At 40.2% G+C, this 15,362-nt stretch overlaps 1 protein-coding gene across 1 annotated transcript in view; it reads left to right on the top strand.

Moving 5' to 3' along the window:
• Window positions 1–15,362, top strand: part of LOC147733931 (sodium- and chloride-dependent GABA transporter 1-like) — a 292,502-nt gene that overhangs the window by 17,364 nt on the left and 259,776 nt on the right. The window contains exon 2 of the mRNA XM_086953601.1: window positions 9,016–9,147. Coding sequence (XP_086809727.1) covers window positions 9,016–9,147 — 132 coding nt within the window. The remainder of the gene's footprint in view (window positions 1–9,015; window positions 9,148–15,362) is intronic.

The following is a 15,362-nucleotide window of genomic DNA, read 5'->3' as shown; positions in this document are numbered from 1 at the left end:
TGGATTCCAAAAATCGCTGCATGGTGTGCAACACAAATGTAACACTTTTATCGGTTACAATGCTTTTCCGAATTCCCTCACTGTGCCACAGAAAATCAATGACAACATCCATGGTCACCTTATGGGCAAATGTACCGTCTGGCCATCGTGAAAAATGTTTAACCACCACCAAGGCATACATTCGACTTGTATCCCAGGACACTATATGAACCAGCAATGTCTAGCACAATTTTCTTTCACAGGCCATCCAACTTGTTTTTTACAATAGGAGGATAACTAAAAGTTTTCCGTGACTTATAACTCCATGTACAGGAAATGCAATTCCTTTTACTTTGATCACCTTTGCGATATACACTGGGCAAGCAGTACTCTGCCCTTATTTGCCGTTTGTTGATCCTCATCCCAATGTGGGCTTTGTTGGCTGAATTTGAATTTCTAGGCCTTCTAAGCACGTTTTTCCTTAGCATGAGCTCTCCCGAACAAGACAGCTCCATGCTCTCATCCCGCAAAGCCTCTAATTGGTTGGATAATTTAACTTTCTTGGGCTAATCCTCTGTTAGATATTTATTAATTTTCCTGCAGCACCGCATCTCCCTGCATAGTTTTACCCACTCCCTTTGGGAAATGTCCCCTTGCGTTGTACTGGAAAAACTGCAAACTGAAATATTGTCCTCCTTCTCATCTTGCAGAAGTTCGACCATACACTTGCATTGTAAGCACATCTACCTATGTCCTACAGTCAGTATGCACAATAAATCTCGCACCCCATACAAATTTGTTAAAATATGCAACGTTAAAGCCTCTTTTTTTTTTTTTTTGAATAAATGCCTCTTTTCTAATGGTAGAATATTTCTTCTCTGCATCTCTCAATGGTCGAGATACATAAGCAATGCGTCTCACATTACCATCTCTACATTGTGATTAGAATTACAAGCATCAGTGCGGAGCAGTAGCAAATTTTTTTTTTCAAATCACCAAACTCCTTCTCACACTCCTCACACCAGACAAATCTTTCATTCTTCAACATCGATGTATGCATACATTTGTTTTTGTAAGCAAACGTAGGAATAAAATTAGAATAAAATTCACCCAACCCTAAAAAAAGATCAAAGCAGGTCTTTGTTGACAGGGAATGAGGCATCCTCGATGGCTGAAATCTGCTTCATCTTAAGGTGAAATTCCATTCTCACCAACCAATGCCCAAGATAATCCACACTCTTGACACCAATTTTACATTTTTCTTTCTTTGTGGTTAACCCACTTTTGCTGAGAATCTTCAAAACCGTCCTTAGTGTATTGTTGGGAATGGGTTAATTTTCACCAAAAACCTATATGTCGTCTTAAAAATACATCACATTTGACACCCCCTTCAAAAGTTGGTGCATAACCCTCTGGAAAACGGCAGATGCTAAACATAACCGAAACGATATGTGTTTGAACCTATTTGCCACTTCAGACAACATGAAGGATGTTAGGGCCCAGGAATCTGGATGACGGGTCAAAAAGACCTTTGTCCCCTTTATTGTTGCTAGCATGTCACCTATGTTGAGCAAAGGATGTTTGTCCACCCAGATCGTAGAATTTAAATTGCACAAATCCACATACATGACAAATCTCCCCACTGGCTCTCTCTGCTATCACCACCTGGGCCTCGCATTCGGAAGCCTCAGTTTCCTCAAAGATGTCATCTTTACACAACCTATGCAACTCCTTCTTCAAGGAGTCTCTCTCTCTTTGTTTACTTTGGGGACTGCACAGCTTTTTAAAATGATGTTATGCATAAAATCTTTGAGCAAGCCCAGGTCATCACTCAATTACTGCGGCCAACCCAACAAACACAACCCATCTCTGGCAAAATATAATTTTGAAAATACCTTGGCTCCTTGAATCTCTAAGGTTGCATCTATATACCCTACCAAATCTATGTTTTTTTTCATAGGTTACTAACCCCACATCAGGAGGATTCAATTGGTGCTTAGGTAATTGATCAAATACTCTTCTTAAATCAACATGTACTAAGCACCAGAGTCAGTCATCACACGTACCTTCTCACCATCTACCTTTATCTCACAGAAAGGATTACTCTTCCAGTTTTTTATTTCATACACCTAAAGGATGAAATTCTCTCCATCTGGATCATTCTCAAAATTATGAGCTCTCAGCTCTGCCACGGGTGCTGCAAAATTCACTTTTACACACCCTGCCTAAATGTCCCCTCATCCTAAATTTCCTGCATAATTGCCCATTGCAAGACAATTACCACCAATGGCCAAATGCCCCTTTAAACCACATTTACAGCACACTACATACATTTTACTGCAGTGAACAACAATATCCATATTTGAGCCCTCTTTAGTGTCATCTGAAGTAGTGTTTACACTACGGTTCTGCACAACTTCAACCTTCTCATGAACCCCAGGTGACATTTCAATCATGCCTTTATCTGTAGCCTCAGCTCTAGCCACAATGTCAATTGCTTTCTTGATTGACAGATTCTCAGTGTTGAGTAGTGTTTCCTGGACTTTCCTGCTGTTGACATTTTGTAACAACTGGTTCTTTACTATGTCATCAAGCAAACCGTTGTAGTTGCATGAGCCGCAAAACAGCTCAATGTAGGCAGAACGTTCTCTATAGATTCTCTGGAAAGATGTCCTCTTTTCATGAACTTAAACATCTCACAACCTTATTTCTTGTTTTGCTAAAATGAAGGCCATTTGTGTTAGTGCTATGAAACATTCATCAATGTTAGTATCATGCTCTACATTCTCAAGAAGTAGAGGAAGAAGTTCCAAAATGGGGCATTCTTCTGCATCTAGTCAGTGTTTTATTAGCACCAATTTCCTGTAGACATTGTCTCTAAATACTTCAACATATGCCTCAAAGCCTTGACGCCCATTCCTCCCATATAAATAAAGGTTCTCCTGGAGTCCCCAAGAATGATGATAGCTCAGTAATTCCATCCATAATACATAGGAATAATCTGAAGATCTCCTGCTAAATAGATACTCAAATTACACTAATAATCTTACAAGGAGAGACTTCCCTAATCACATTTAATATGGGGTCTCTAATACCATTAACATGTTTATAAGTCACGTATTAGTTCATTCTTCCTTGAGTCTCCTATCATTTGTTCCTCGCATAATGCATGTTTCATACCTCCATTTCTATCACTGGATGACTAAGAGCAGATTCGAATTCACACAGAGCAGAGTAAACAGCATGTGTTACCCTGGACATACGGTATTTTCTGGTGTATAAGACGACTGGGCGTATAAGACGACCCCCTACTTTTCCTTTTAAAATATAGGGTTTGGGCTATATTTGCTTGCTTGTAAAATGACCCCGGCGTATAAGATGACCCCCAACTTTTGGAAAGATTTTTAAGGGTTAAAAAGTCGTTTTATACGCCAGAAAACACAGTATGTCAATAACTAAACCTTCCACAGGAACTAATCCGCTTAAAGTAGGCGTAGCATAAAGACATTAGACCATCAGTTATTTTTTCTTTTCGAGACACAGGTACAATGCACCCCAACAATTGCTGGCCACAGGTGTAACCTTCAGCTACATTAACACCATCTGACCCCTGAAGGAAGAGGTGTGGCGCCGCGCTCGGGTGACTGACTCAGGAATCTGGGGATCACGGTTCGATCCCCGGTGCCGGTGGCAGATTAGCCCATCACCATGTGACTCTGGGCAATAGATTGCTTAATCTTCCCGACGCCCCTCAGTGCCTAGAGACCCTTACGGGTGATTGTTCGTGCTTTACAAATGTGGATTATTATTATTATTATTATTATTACTCACAATGGCGTCTGACAGAAAGAGCAAGCACATCTGGCGCTCTCCTCCCTATCCACACAGCTTCCTGTCACAGGGCCGGCTCTAGGGCTGTGCGAACGGTGCTACTACACCAGGTGCTGACCTCAAGGGGCGCAATGCGTATGCAAGTGTTTTTTGGTTTTAAAAGCACCTGCTGCTGCATTCCTTGTCACCAGTGATTTTCAGGCAACAATAAAAATGTCAAGATAACTCAGTGATTAGTCTTCTTCCTGGAGAGCGATCAATGTTTTTGTTTAGCTGAAGTTTTGACTGATCATAACATTTGAAACAGAGGATTAATATGCCTGCTGCAAGGAACGTGTATCATACAGATCGTGAAGTGCATATAATGTAAATAGGTCAGTGGGTTACTGCTTTTCTACGAGACATCCCTTTGTTACATGCAGATTATAAATTAAAGTCTAATATAGAACAGTGAATTAATAACTCATCAAAGAACTGCATGCACACTGCAAAGTATAGATTAGAGCATAGACTAATGTTGCAAAAAGAGTTAATTTGGGTAGAAATCGAATCCTATTTTTAAAGAGAACCCCCAACTATGGTGTTCCATTTTCAATTCTGAATGTATGCTTCTCCAGACCAAGCACTGCCTACCAGTATGGGTGTCATGTGACTCCTGAACCTTCTGTCCTCTGGCATATGTAACATTTCCTATAAGTTAATTTATACCCATATGGTTAATTATCTCTGTGTAATGAGCAGTAGTGGCTCCTGGCGAGAGTGTTGTCGGGCGGTTACGCAGGGCAGGGGAGGAGCAGGGTGCGGGTGGTTGTAAACTCCTGATTATGACCTAATGGAGATAAGTATACGAATAAATAAATAAAATGAATTTCATTGCATGTGCTGCATTGCATTTGGCGCAGTAGTGCATAAGTAACAGCATTTATATACAGCCACTTTTTCACGAGTGTCACTATCCGTTTCTCTTCTGCCCATTTTTCCTGCATAGTGTACACAACGCTCATCCAGTCACAATATCATATGTGATAAAGAGAAGCTATCACTATTCAAATGTTTATGTCTATCTGTTTTTTGTCTGTCTATTTTTTTCCCAACAGGACTTGAGTAACCTGAGGAACACCACCTCTCTCAATAAACACACCTTAGCGCGTGCAACACATACTGGTCTAACAAACTACACTCGACCACCACCAATTCACCACACATATAGGTCCTGACAAAAGCCAGCACACTTAGTAGTCCGGCTGAAACATGTAGACCTCATAGAATATTGGAGACATAACCCAACCTCCATATATATCCGTCCTTTTGTTTTAATACTGCCAAGTGCCCGCATCTAAATTTCCACAATTATTCGGGACCCATTGGACAGTTTTTAATCTACACCCATTCACTTCACTGCACAGAACCTGCTCCTCTGTAGTCAGGTGTTGAAGCACACCCAAGGTGCACTTGGCTCCTTGGGTGGGACCTGATGATGAAGCATGCCACCGACTAGGTTGGTGGGTGAGGGACTTCATAAAAAACAATACATTTTTCTTCCAGACAGGTGCATCTAGTTTCCACTCATTAGCTGGTTCTCATTGATATTTACTTTAAGTACCAGGGGAAGTGTACTAGTCCTCAGTTTTCCTCCCTCTCTTACTTGATTATAATATTAATTAGGTAGGTCCCAATTTGCAAACCACTAGGATCGCTGCCATCACATGGTTCATCACCACCCCCTTTTCTAAATCGTTTTTGGCCACTATAGGTGTGGCAGGGTATACTCAGACATGAGTCCCTTTCTCACTGCTCCATCAGGATTCAAGCAAGCCGGGCCGAAGAAGGCTGAAATGCCAGAAACCGGTCCCCGGTAGCTTGTCTCCTTTCTGGTGAAGAATTGGCTTGGTAGTTTAGTCTGCCCTGTTCCCATGATGCACTGGGCCAGGGACAGACTGATTTGCATATAGCCAGGTTCTGAGCTGGGATGGGGCAGTGAGATAAATAACGGTGATGGATCAAGCCCTGATCTTTGGACTGGGTAAGAGTGGTCTGCTTAACTCAGACACTCTGTTCATCACCACCCCCTTTTCTAAATCGTTTTTGGCCACTATAGGTGTGGCAGGGTATACTCAGACATGAGTCCCTTTCTCACTGCTCCATCAGGATTCAAGCAAGCCGGGCCGAAGAAGGCTGAAATGCCAGAAACCGGTCCCCGGTAGCTTGTCTCCTTTCTGGTGAAGAATTGGCTTGGTAGTTTAGTCTGCCCTGTTCCCATGATGCACTGGGCCAGGGACAGACTGATTTGCATATAGCCAGGTTCTGAGCTGGGATGGGGCAGTGAAATAAATAACGGTGATGGATCAAGCCCTGATCTTTGGACTGGGTAAGAGTGGTCTGCTTAACTCAGACACTCTGTTCATCACCACCCCCTTTTCTAAATCGTTTTTGGCCACTATAGGTGTGGCAGGGTATACTCAGACATGAGTCCCTTTCTCACTGCTCCATCAGGATTCAAGCAAGCCGGGCCGAAGAAGGCTGAAATGCCAGAAACCGGTCCCCGGTAGCTTGTCTCCTTTCTGGTGAAGAATTGGCTTGGTAGTTTAGTCTGCCCTGTTCCCATGATGCACTGGGCCAGGGACAGACTGATTTGCATATAGCCAGGTTCTGAGCTGGGATGGGGCAGTGAGATAAATAACGGTGATGGATCAAGCCCTGATCTTTGGACTGGGTAAGAGTGGTCTGCTTAACTCAGACACTCTGTTCATCACCACCCCCTTTTCTAAATCGTTTTTGGCCACTATAGGTGTGGCAGGGTATACTCAGACATGAGTCCCTTTCTCACTGCTCCATCAGGATTCAAGCAAGCCGGGCCGAAGAAGGCTGAAATGCCAGAAACCGGTCCCCGGTAGCTTGTCTCCTTTCTGGTGAAGAATTGGCTTGGTAGTTTAGTCTGCCCTGTTCCCATGATGCACTGGGCCAGGGACAGACTGATTTGCATATAGCCAGGTTCTGAGCTGGGATGGGGCAGTGAGATAAATAACGGTGATGGATCAAGCCCTGATCTTTGGACTGGGTAAGAGTGGTCTGCTTAACTCAGACACTCTGTTCATCACCACCCCCTTTTCTAAATCGTTTTTGGCCACTATAGGTGTGGCAGGGTATACTCAGACATGAGTCCCTTTCTCACTGCTCCATCAGGATTCAAGCAAGCCGGGCCGAAGAAGGCTGAAATGCCAGAAACCGGTCCCCGGTAGCTTGTCTCCTTTCTGGTGAAGAATTGGCTTGGTAGTTTAGTCTGCCCTGTTCCCATGATGCACTGGGCCAGGGACAGACTGATTTGCATATAGCCAGGTTCTGAGCTGGGATGGGGCAGTGAGATAAATAACGGTGATGGATCAAGCCCTGATCTTTGGACTGGGTAAGAGTGGTCTGCTTAACTCAGACACTCTGTTCATCACCACCCCCTTTTCTAAATCGTTTTTGGCCACTATAGGTGTGGCAGGGTATACTCAGACATGAGTCCCTTTCTCACTGCTCCATCAGGATTCAAGCAAGCCGGGCCGAAGAAGGCTGAAATGCCAGAAACCGGTCCCCGGTAGCTTGTCTCCTTTCTGGTGAAGAATTGGCTTGGTAGTTTAGTCTGCCCTGTTCCCATGATGCACTGGGCCAGGGACAGACTGATTTGCATATAGCCAGGTTCTGAGCTGGGATGGGGCAGTGAGATAAATAACGGTGATGGATCAAGCCCTGATCTTTGGACTGGGTAAGAGTGGTCTGCTTAACTCAGACACTCTGTTCATCACCACCCCCTTTTCTAAATCGTTTTTGGCCACTATAGGTGTGGCAGGGTATACTCAGACATGAGTCCCTTTCTCACTGCTCCATCAGGATTCAAGCAAGCCGGGCCGAAGAAGGCTGAAATGCCAGAAACCGGTCCCCGGTAGCTTGTCTCCTTTCTGGTGAAGAATTGGCTTGGTAGTTTAGTCTGCCCTGTTCCCATGATGCACTGGGCCAGGGACAGACTGATTTGCATATAGCCAGGTTCTGAGCTGGGATGGGGCAGTGAGATAAATAACGGTGATGGATCAAGCCCTGATCTTTGGACTGGGTAAGAGTGGTCTGTTTAACTCAGACACTCTGTTCATCACCACCCCCTTTTCTAAATCGTTTTTGGCCACTATAGGTGTGGCAGGGTATACTCAGACATGAGTCCCTTTCTCACTGCTCCATCAGGATTCAAGCAAGCCGGGCCGAAGAAGGCTGAAATGCCAGAAACCGGTCCCCGGTAGCTTGTCTCCTTTCTGGTGAAGAATTGGCTTGGTAGTTTAGTCTGCCCTGTTCCCATGATGCACTGGGCCAGGGACAGACTGATTTGCATATAGCCAGGTTCTGAGCTGGGATGGGGCAGTGAGATAAATAACGGTGATGGATCAAGCCCTGATCTTTGGACTGGGTAAGAGTGGTCTGCTTAACTCAGACACTCTGTTCATCACCACCCCCTTTTCTAAATCATCACATGGTTGGTGGCCTGCTGGGGTGAGCCGACCACAATGTCTGTGATTGGTTTTTAATAAAGCATTTTTTTTTTCAAATGCTGCTTGTTTACCTTAAAGGAAAATGGGAAGCGTTTCAAAAAATAAAATGAAACATCTAAGTTTCAGTTTTTAAGAGTAGTCTGTGGTCCATGAGGCCGCTACCTACTCTTACAAAATATTTTGTTTACATTTCTCTAAGTGTCAGGAGTCAAATGGGGGACCCTTCCCACTTGTGAATGGGTTACCACCAATTTTCATTTGGTGGTCAAGTAGTCCTGTCCTGCGACCGAAATTCGGTGGAAAAACATTAATAGATACCATTCCAATACAGTATTTGGGAGGGATGCCCCTTCTAAATACCAAGTAGGTATTTGGATTCAAACACAATTTGTAATTTGGTAACGTGTTACTGAATCACAATTTGATATTTGGGCATTTCAAAAAACGTTTTTTTATGGTCACAAATGACCCGATTCTGCAATTCCGGCAGTTTGCAACCTCACAAAGTAATGTACATCTGTCTCTTATAGTGAGGAAAATGCATGAAAATAATCGCTTGCACTGTAGCACGACACGTCTTGTACAAGCATGTTCTCACAGCCCTATCCAAACTTGTAACCAGTGGTAAGAGTGTTAAATTTGGTTTTGACCTGAAATGACTTGTTTTGTGTTTTTTCTTCATCAGGTGCTTTCCTAATCCCATATTTTTTGACTCTGGTCTTTGCTGGGATCCCTCTTTTCCTGCTGGAGATCGCTCTTGGCCAGTACACCTCCGTAGGGGGACTAGGGGTGTGGAAACTTGCTCCCATGTTCAAAGGTATTGGAAATCCACAAAGTTCTGACCTTCCTTCTTCCTTTTGTTTAAATTCTGTTAAGTTTGAAAGCAAGATGGTCTGTTTCCTAAATCATCTTTTAAATGGGCCATCCAGTGTAGAGAAGAAAACAACAGCTTTGATCTAGACCACAAACTCCAAAGATAGTCGCTCTTGACTGTTGCTTTGTTTGAAGATGTCTGCTTCTGTTTTGAGGTTTATAGTGGGCACAAGTTTGGCATAAAGCTGTCATGCCACATAACAAAAGTCTTCCTGCCAATTTAGATTTTCTGTTAGGGTATATATCATTTTTTCAGTAGATTGCAGGTTTCCCTCCCCATTGTCTGTGTCCTAAACGTTGACTGTCATTTACTAGGCTCTGAAGAACCAAAATACACCGTTTAACAGCAGGTGTTTTTTTAATGGCGCTTCCACCTATTTACCAGGTGCCATTTTGTGTGAAGCTGCTCAATGATAGGTATATTTTGGACTGTTTCTATTGTACAGTACTGTATTTTTCTCCAATTGTTATGCAATTTGATACATAATGTTCTGTTTAAAAAAATGTGTATCACCTTATGGTATTCCTCTGTCGGCCAGGCACTGCTGCGAACCCCAGATACTAACAGTCAAAGACCGAGCACAACAGGACTTGTGGTGCTTGGTTGTGTATGCATCCACATGCAATACACAATTAAAATAAAATACACAGTAAAAAGTTTAATGGTATATTATGCTCAGAAGACAGTAACGTATGTTTAAAAAAAAAACTAAAAAATAAACTTAAAATATCACACAAATCATAACATATGCTCCTGCTATGATGTCAACAACTTTCGCCCTGCATGGACTGCTCATGATCTCATTATATATTATATATGAGATAACGTACTCTCTTGTACATTCTGAAGATATTGCAAGTCATGGAGGAGTTGGCTGAGTTCCATTGTAAGGCTATGGAATTCACAAAGTGAGTTTCCCTGTTTATGTATGTCATGTTAGACAATGGGTAAAAATCCCTTTTTCAAAAGATATATTTCACCCTAATAATCATAAAGTAGTTATTTAGGATTTTCCGTTATTTACACAAAAATAAAAACCAGTCCAACTTCATTCTATTCAAGGCTGGTTCATTAGTTGCAGTCCAACACAATCGTCTCAACCTTTCATTCTGCCAAAATTGATAAACGTAGTACAGTTACCATTAGTAATAGTATTGAGTATTAATAGCTTTCAAAAAAGGTGAAAACTGCAGAATATGTACTACAATTAAAGATTATTATTATACTTTATTATTATTATCATTATTATTATTCTACTAGAAAACATTATCTTAATTTTTGTAACTTTTTAAAACATTAGTGTGACTTCGCCATGTCCCTCAAAATCCAACGTAAGAAAAACATTGTAATTAAAATATGTAAAAAAGAAAAACAACAAAACAGAGTTTTGCAATATTGTATTGTTTAGTCAATCCAAAAACCTAGGCCATTAACAAAATCTAAAATCCATGATTAGTTAAGCCCATCCGAACACTAAAACGTGTATTTAAAATCGATTAAAGAATTAAATGCATATAAATATGCACATTCATCACAAAATGTTGCTCATGTAGGTGAGTTGCTTAGGATACTAAAGGTGTCTCCATACGTTTTGGTAATTCTTTTAACTGGATGAGAAAAAAATACCTGCACAACTTGTCACAAATGCATCATTAGTTTTGACGTGGAAGCTAACAGCAATCAACCATATCAAGTTGCCCTAGTTAATAGTGTGTAATCATTTACCTGAGTGTTTTAATTTATTTGCTAAGTAAAGCTCGAAACTTTGCGTTCAACCATTAAAAGTTCACTTAGGGAAAAAAATAGCTGTAAGTTACTTAAATATAAACTCTCTCAATACGAATGTGGAGATAGAGTAGGGAAGCTTTTGGCTTACAAAGTTTCTGACGATCGAGCATCAACGTTAATTAAATTTATAAAAGGCCCTAATGATATTTAATATTCGCAGCCCATGCAAATTATGGAACAATTTGCTTCCTATTACGAAACATTATACACTCCAGAGAGTGGGAATGCATAAGATCAGATTCAATCTTATATAAATGATAAACTTCCGGTAAAACAATATGTAGATCAGGAAAATCTGGATAAGTTGGAAGAGAACTACACTCTAGAAGAACTACGCTTAGCAGTGTTTTCTCTTCCATCTAACAAGGCAGCGGGAGAAGATACACTTCCAATTGAACTTTATAAAATCTGTGCAGACGAAATCTTACCCCTCTTTTGTTTAGTAGCCAATTCTATTAATGTTACAGGCAAGGCTCCGGAATCCTGGAAAACTGCTAAAATCATGTTTAAAAAAAATAAAAAAAAACACCTACAGAATGCGGGTCGTACAGGCCAATATCTTTAATAAATACTGATGCTAAGGCTTACTCAAAGTTGCTATCAATACGATTGGCACCTCTTATGCCATATTTAGTAAATGACCAACAACATGGTATTGTAGTAGGGAGGGATACTACAACCCATGTTAATATGGCTATTACGGCATTTGATGTGGCATCAACTAATCTCACCCCACTCGGTATGATACGTCTAGACGCAGAAAAAGCGTTTGACCGAGTGGGGTGGGATTACTTGTGGAAGGTTCTGAAACAGTTCGGTATTAAAGAAAGGTCTCTTAGAAGCATACAGGCTTTATATAGAGATCCCAATGCTAAAATAAGTTATGCCGGATCACTTTCACCAACATTTGCGATCTTAAGGGGGACTAGGCAGGGGTGTCCGCTTTCACCCCTGCTTTTTGCCCTCTCTATAGAGCCTTTCATCAATGCCTTGCAAACCCAAGATAAGATAATACTGATACAACATGAACACAAAATTCTTAAAATAACTGCATATGCGCACAATTTGGCTATCCATACTACAGATGTGGCAAATGCATTAATTGGAATTACAGAAGAAGCTAAAAACTTTGGAGCTATTTCCGGATATAAATTAAACCTTAATAAAACACAAATTATTATGAATTATCAAGTTAACTATGCAGTACCAGGACTCTGTAAATCGGCAGTGTATTTGGGGGTTAAAATTTCTTCTAAGATCAATGAAATAAATAGGTTAAACTATGACCCCTTACTAAAGGAAGTCACTATATTGCTCAAAAAATGGCATAAGACTCTACTTAATTTACTGGGTCGAATTAATCTGATTAAAATGAATATTTTGCCCAAATTTTTATACCTTTTTCGTTCTATTCCATTACGAGTTAACAATTTATTTTTTAGAAAATTAGAAGGAATTTGTAGCAGTTTTATTTGGAGCTATAAAAAGGCTAGAAGGTCTATGGCCATACTAAAATTACCACCTGAAAGAGGGGGTTTGGACTTCCCGGACTTTAAAGCTTACTTTTTTGCATCATTTTTAGGCCGGCTGAGGAGTTTGTTAGATAAAAATCAACATTTCTTTCTTTATCAGTTTATGCTTGGCACCCATTCAAATCAATTCTTAGCAAGAGTGCAAGATCCTAACTATTTTAAGCGGGTAAAATTCAAGACTGCAAGAGATGCGGTACGTATTTGTCACCTGATTTTGACCTACTGTGACACTTCTTTTTTTCATACCGAACTACCACTTTGGGACAATCCTGGGCTTCCCGACATTTTTAGTGATAAGACCGGGAGGGACTGGGCTAACTATGGTATTAAGACGCTAGGAGATCTGTATGGTTCAGAGGGTTTCTTACAGTTTTCAACTTTACAAATTTTGTATAACCTGCCCGAAGTTATGACATACAAATATATGCAAATTAAGGACTATTTGATATGGAAAATGAAATTGAAAAAAATAAACAGTTCGGACATCTGGAGCTGTTTATATAGTACGAAAAAGAAGTCTCTAATTAGCGCGGGTTATAGCTGTCTTAGTCAATACAAAGCGGATGACTGCCCAAGATTGTCACTAAAATGGACTGCTGATTTAGGAATTAATGTGACCTCACAGAATATTTCAAATGCTTTTGTTAATATTAATATTGTAGTAAATTCCTCTAGCTTGAAGCTACAACTATATAGGACGGTTAGCCAAATACCATACTCCATTAAAAATATCTAAATGGGCACAAAATATTTTAAGCAGTGATCGCACAAAATGCCCTAAATGTGATCTGGTGGGAGCAGATCTCACACATTTGATCTATTCATGTCCCATGCTTACTAAATTTTGGCAAGAAATTGAAAATGTATTACTTCAAAAACAACTGATCAATATTCCAATTACTGCACCTATGGTACTATTATCTTTACACCCAATGGGCATTAACAATAGGAGTTGGCTAAACATAGCTTTGTCCTGTGCGAGATTGGTTGTAGCCAGAGCTTGGATATCGCAGAATCCCCCTCATACGATCGAGTGGTGGAATTTGTTACATGAAATATATACTATTGAAAAGGCTCTTGCAAAGGGTAGAAGCCTAAAAGCTGTAGCCAAGTTCGAAAAGATCTGGGTCAATTTTGTTTAAACTTTAAAGGATCTAAGCTGTATTTCTTGTTTTATATTATATTATAGATTTATTTGGCTTTCTTTAGGATATTTTGGAGAATGGCTTGTCTTTCATTTTTGATGTATATGCTGCAAAATGATCTGTCCCTGTAATGAACGGCAAAAATAATTTTTTTGATTTTTTACTTGTATGTTTATGAAAACTGATTGCATATTTGGACTTGCTTGTCAAATAAAAAATTTAAAAAAAAAAAGTAAAGCTCGAAATAACATTTTTAAATCTTCATGAAAATATTTAGCCACAACTTACCACTAATACATTTCTAAAAGCCAGCTCTAGTGCAGGTCTTAGGGCCAAATGTACACACATTAAGTATACCGATATGGTACTTGCGATTCACTCCAAAGCGCAATAAGAAATCGGTATTCCTAATGTATGAAACTCATTGAGTTTCATTTAGGAATTCCTTCTGGGTCGCATATCGACCTCTCTTATAAATATAAATGAGGTGGGTCACAGTTTATAACCCATTAATTATCCCAGCAATCACAGGGATGGTGGCCTGCAGAGGTCAGCAGACCACCATGTCTGTGATTGCTTTTTCATAAAGTAAATCTTTTTTTTAAACGTAGCTCATGTTCCTTAAAGGAAAATGGGTTATGTTCAAACCTTGAAGTTCAAATTTTTTACATTCTCAAATGGGAAGGGGCTTCACCTTCCCCTTTGGGAGTGGGTTACCACCAGTTTTAAACTGGTGATAAAGTATTCCTGTATTTTCACTTTAATTCAGTCGGAAAAACAGTAAAACATACCATTTCAAATCGGTATTTAGAAAGGACGCTCCTTTCAAATATCGAATCTCAAATGCAAAATGCGATTCGGAAACAAGGTACCGAATCGCATTTTGCATGTTTTGCATTTGAAAAAGCATTTTCTGGGGCAAACACCCCAATTCTGCGAATCGGGCCGTTTGCGACCTGAAAATGGCCTTGTACATCTTGCCCTTAATTCCTTGAGTGATGAAGCGACTCTGTAATAACTCTCTTTTTTCAAACGTTGTGGTGGACAGCAACATAAAATATGTTGTAGAGACTCATGTTTACATTGGCTGAAACTGTTTCACTCACTCATAAATTGGCAACCGCTGAAAGCGCATGCTTATAATTCTCGCTGGTTGTATGAGTGACTGATTGTGTTAAGTAACCTTTCATTTGATTATATGAATCCATAATGTAAATGTATGCTTTCTCTACTCACAAAATATGTCCACCTGTTGAGCTATGACAATGCAGAAAATTTGTGATTTTCTTCCTAAACATCTTAAGTCCCCAAGGTGTTAATTGATGATTGACGCCAATCTTCCCATGGATTCTCATTGACTTAGTTTATGTAATCCAATATAGCATATATTGGATTACATAAACTAAGACAGATAAACCTAGACAGATTTACAGAGCCGTGTTGGATTTTTAAAAATTTTTTGGCAATACTTAAGAAAAGCCACCTTGCAAGTCAAAGCCTTGCTTACCACTCCAAGGGCCAGATGTATGTACCTTTAAAGTAGCAATTTCCAAATAGCGATTTATTCTGAATCGTTATTTGGTAATTGCTATTTTATTTATTTTATTTATTTATTTATTTAACTTATATAGCGCGTTATAACCACCGGGGTCTCTAAGCGCTATTTGTCCAGATTTACATAGTGAGGTATAGC

This window comes from Lissotriton vulgaris, chromosome 1_2, assembly GCF_964263255.1.
Source record: "Lissotriton vulgaris chromosome 1_2, aLisVul1.2, whole genome shotgun sequence".
Lineage (NCBI taxonomy): Eukaryota > Metazoa > Chordata > Amphibia > Caudata > Salamandridae > Lissotriton > Lissotriton vulgaris.
The sequence above is the reverse complement of the archived record's forward strand: the minus strand, read 5'-3'. Positions and strand labels throughout refer to the sequence as shown.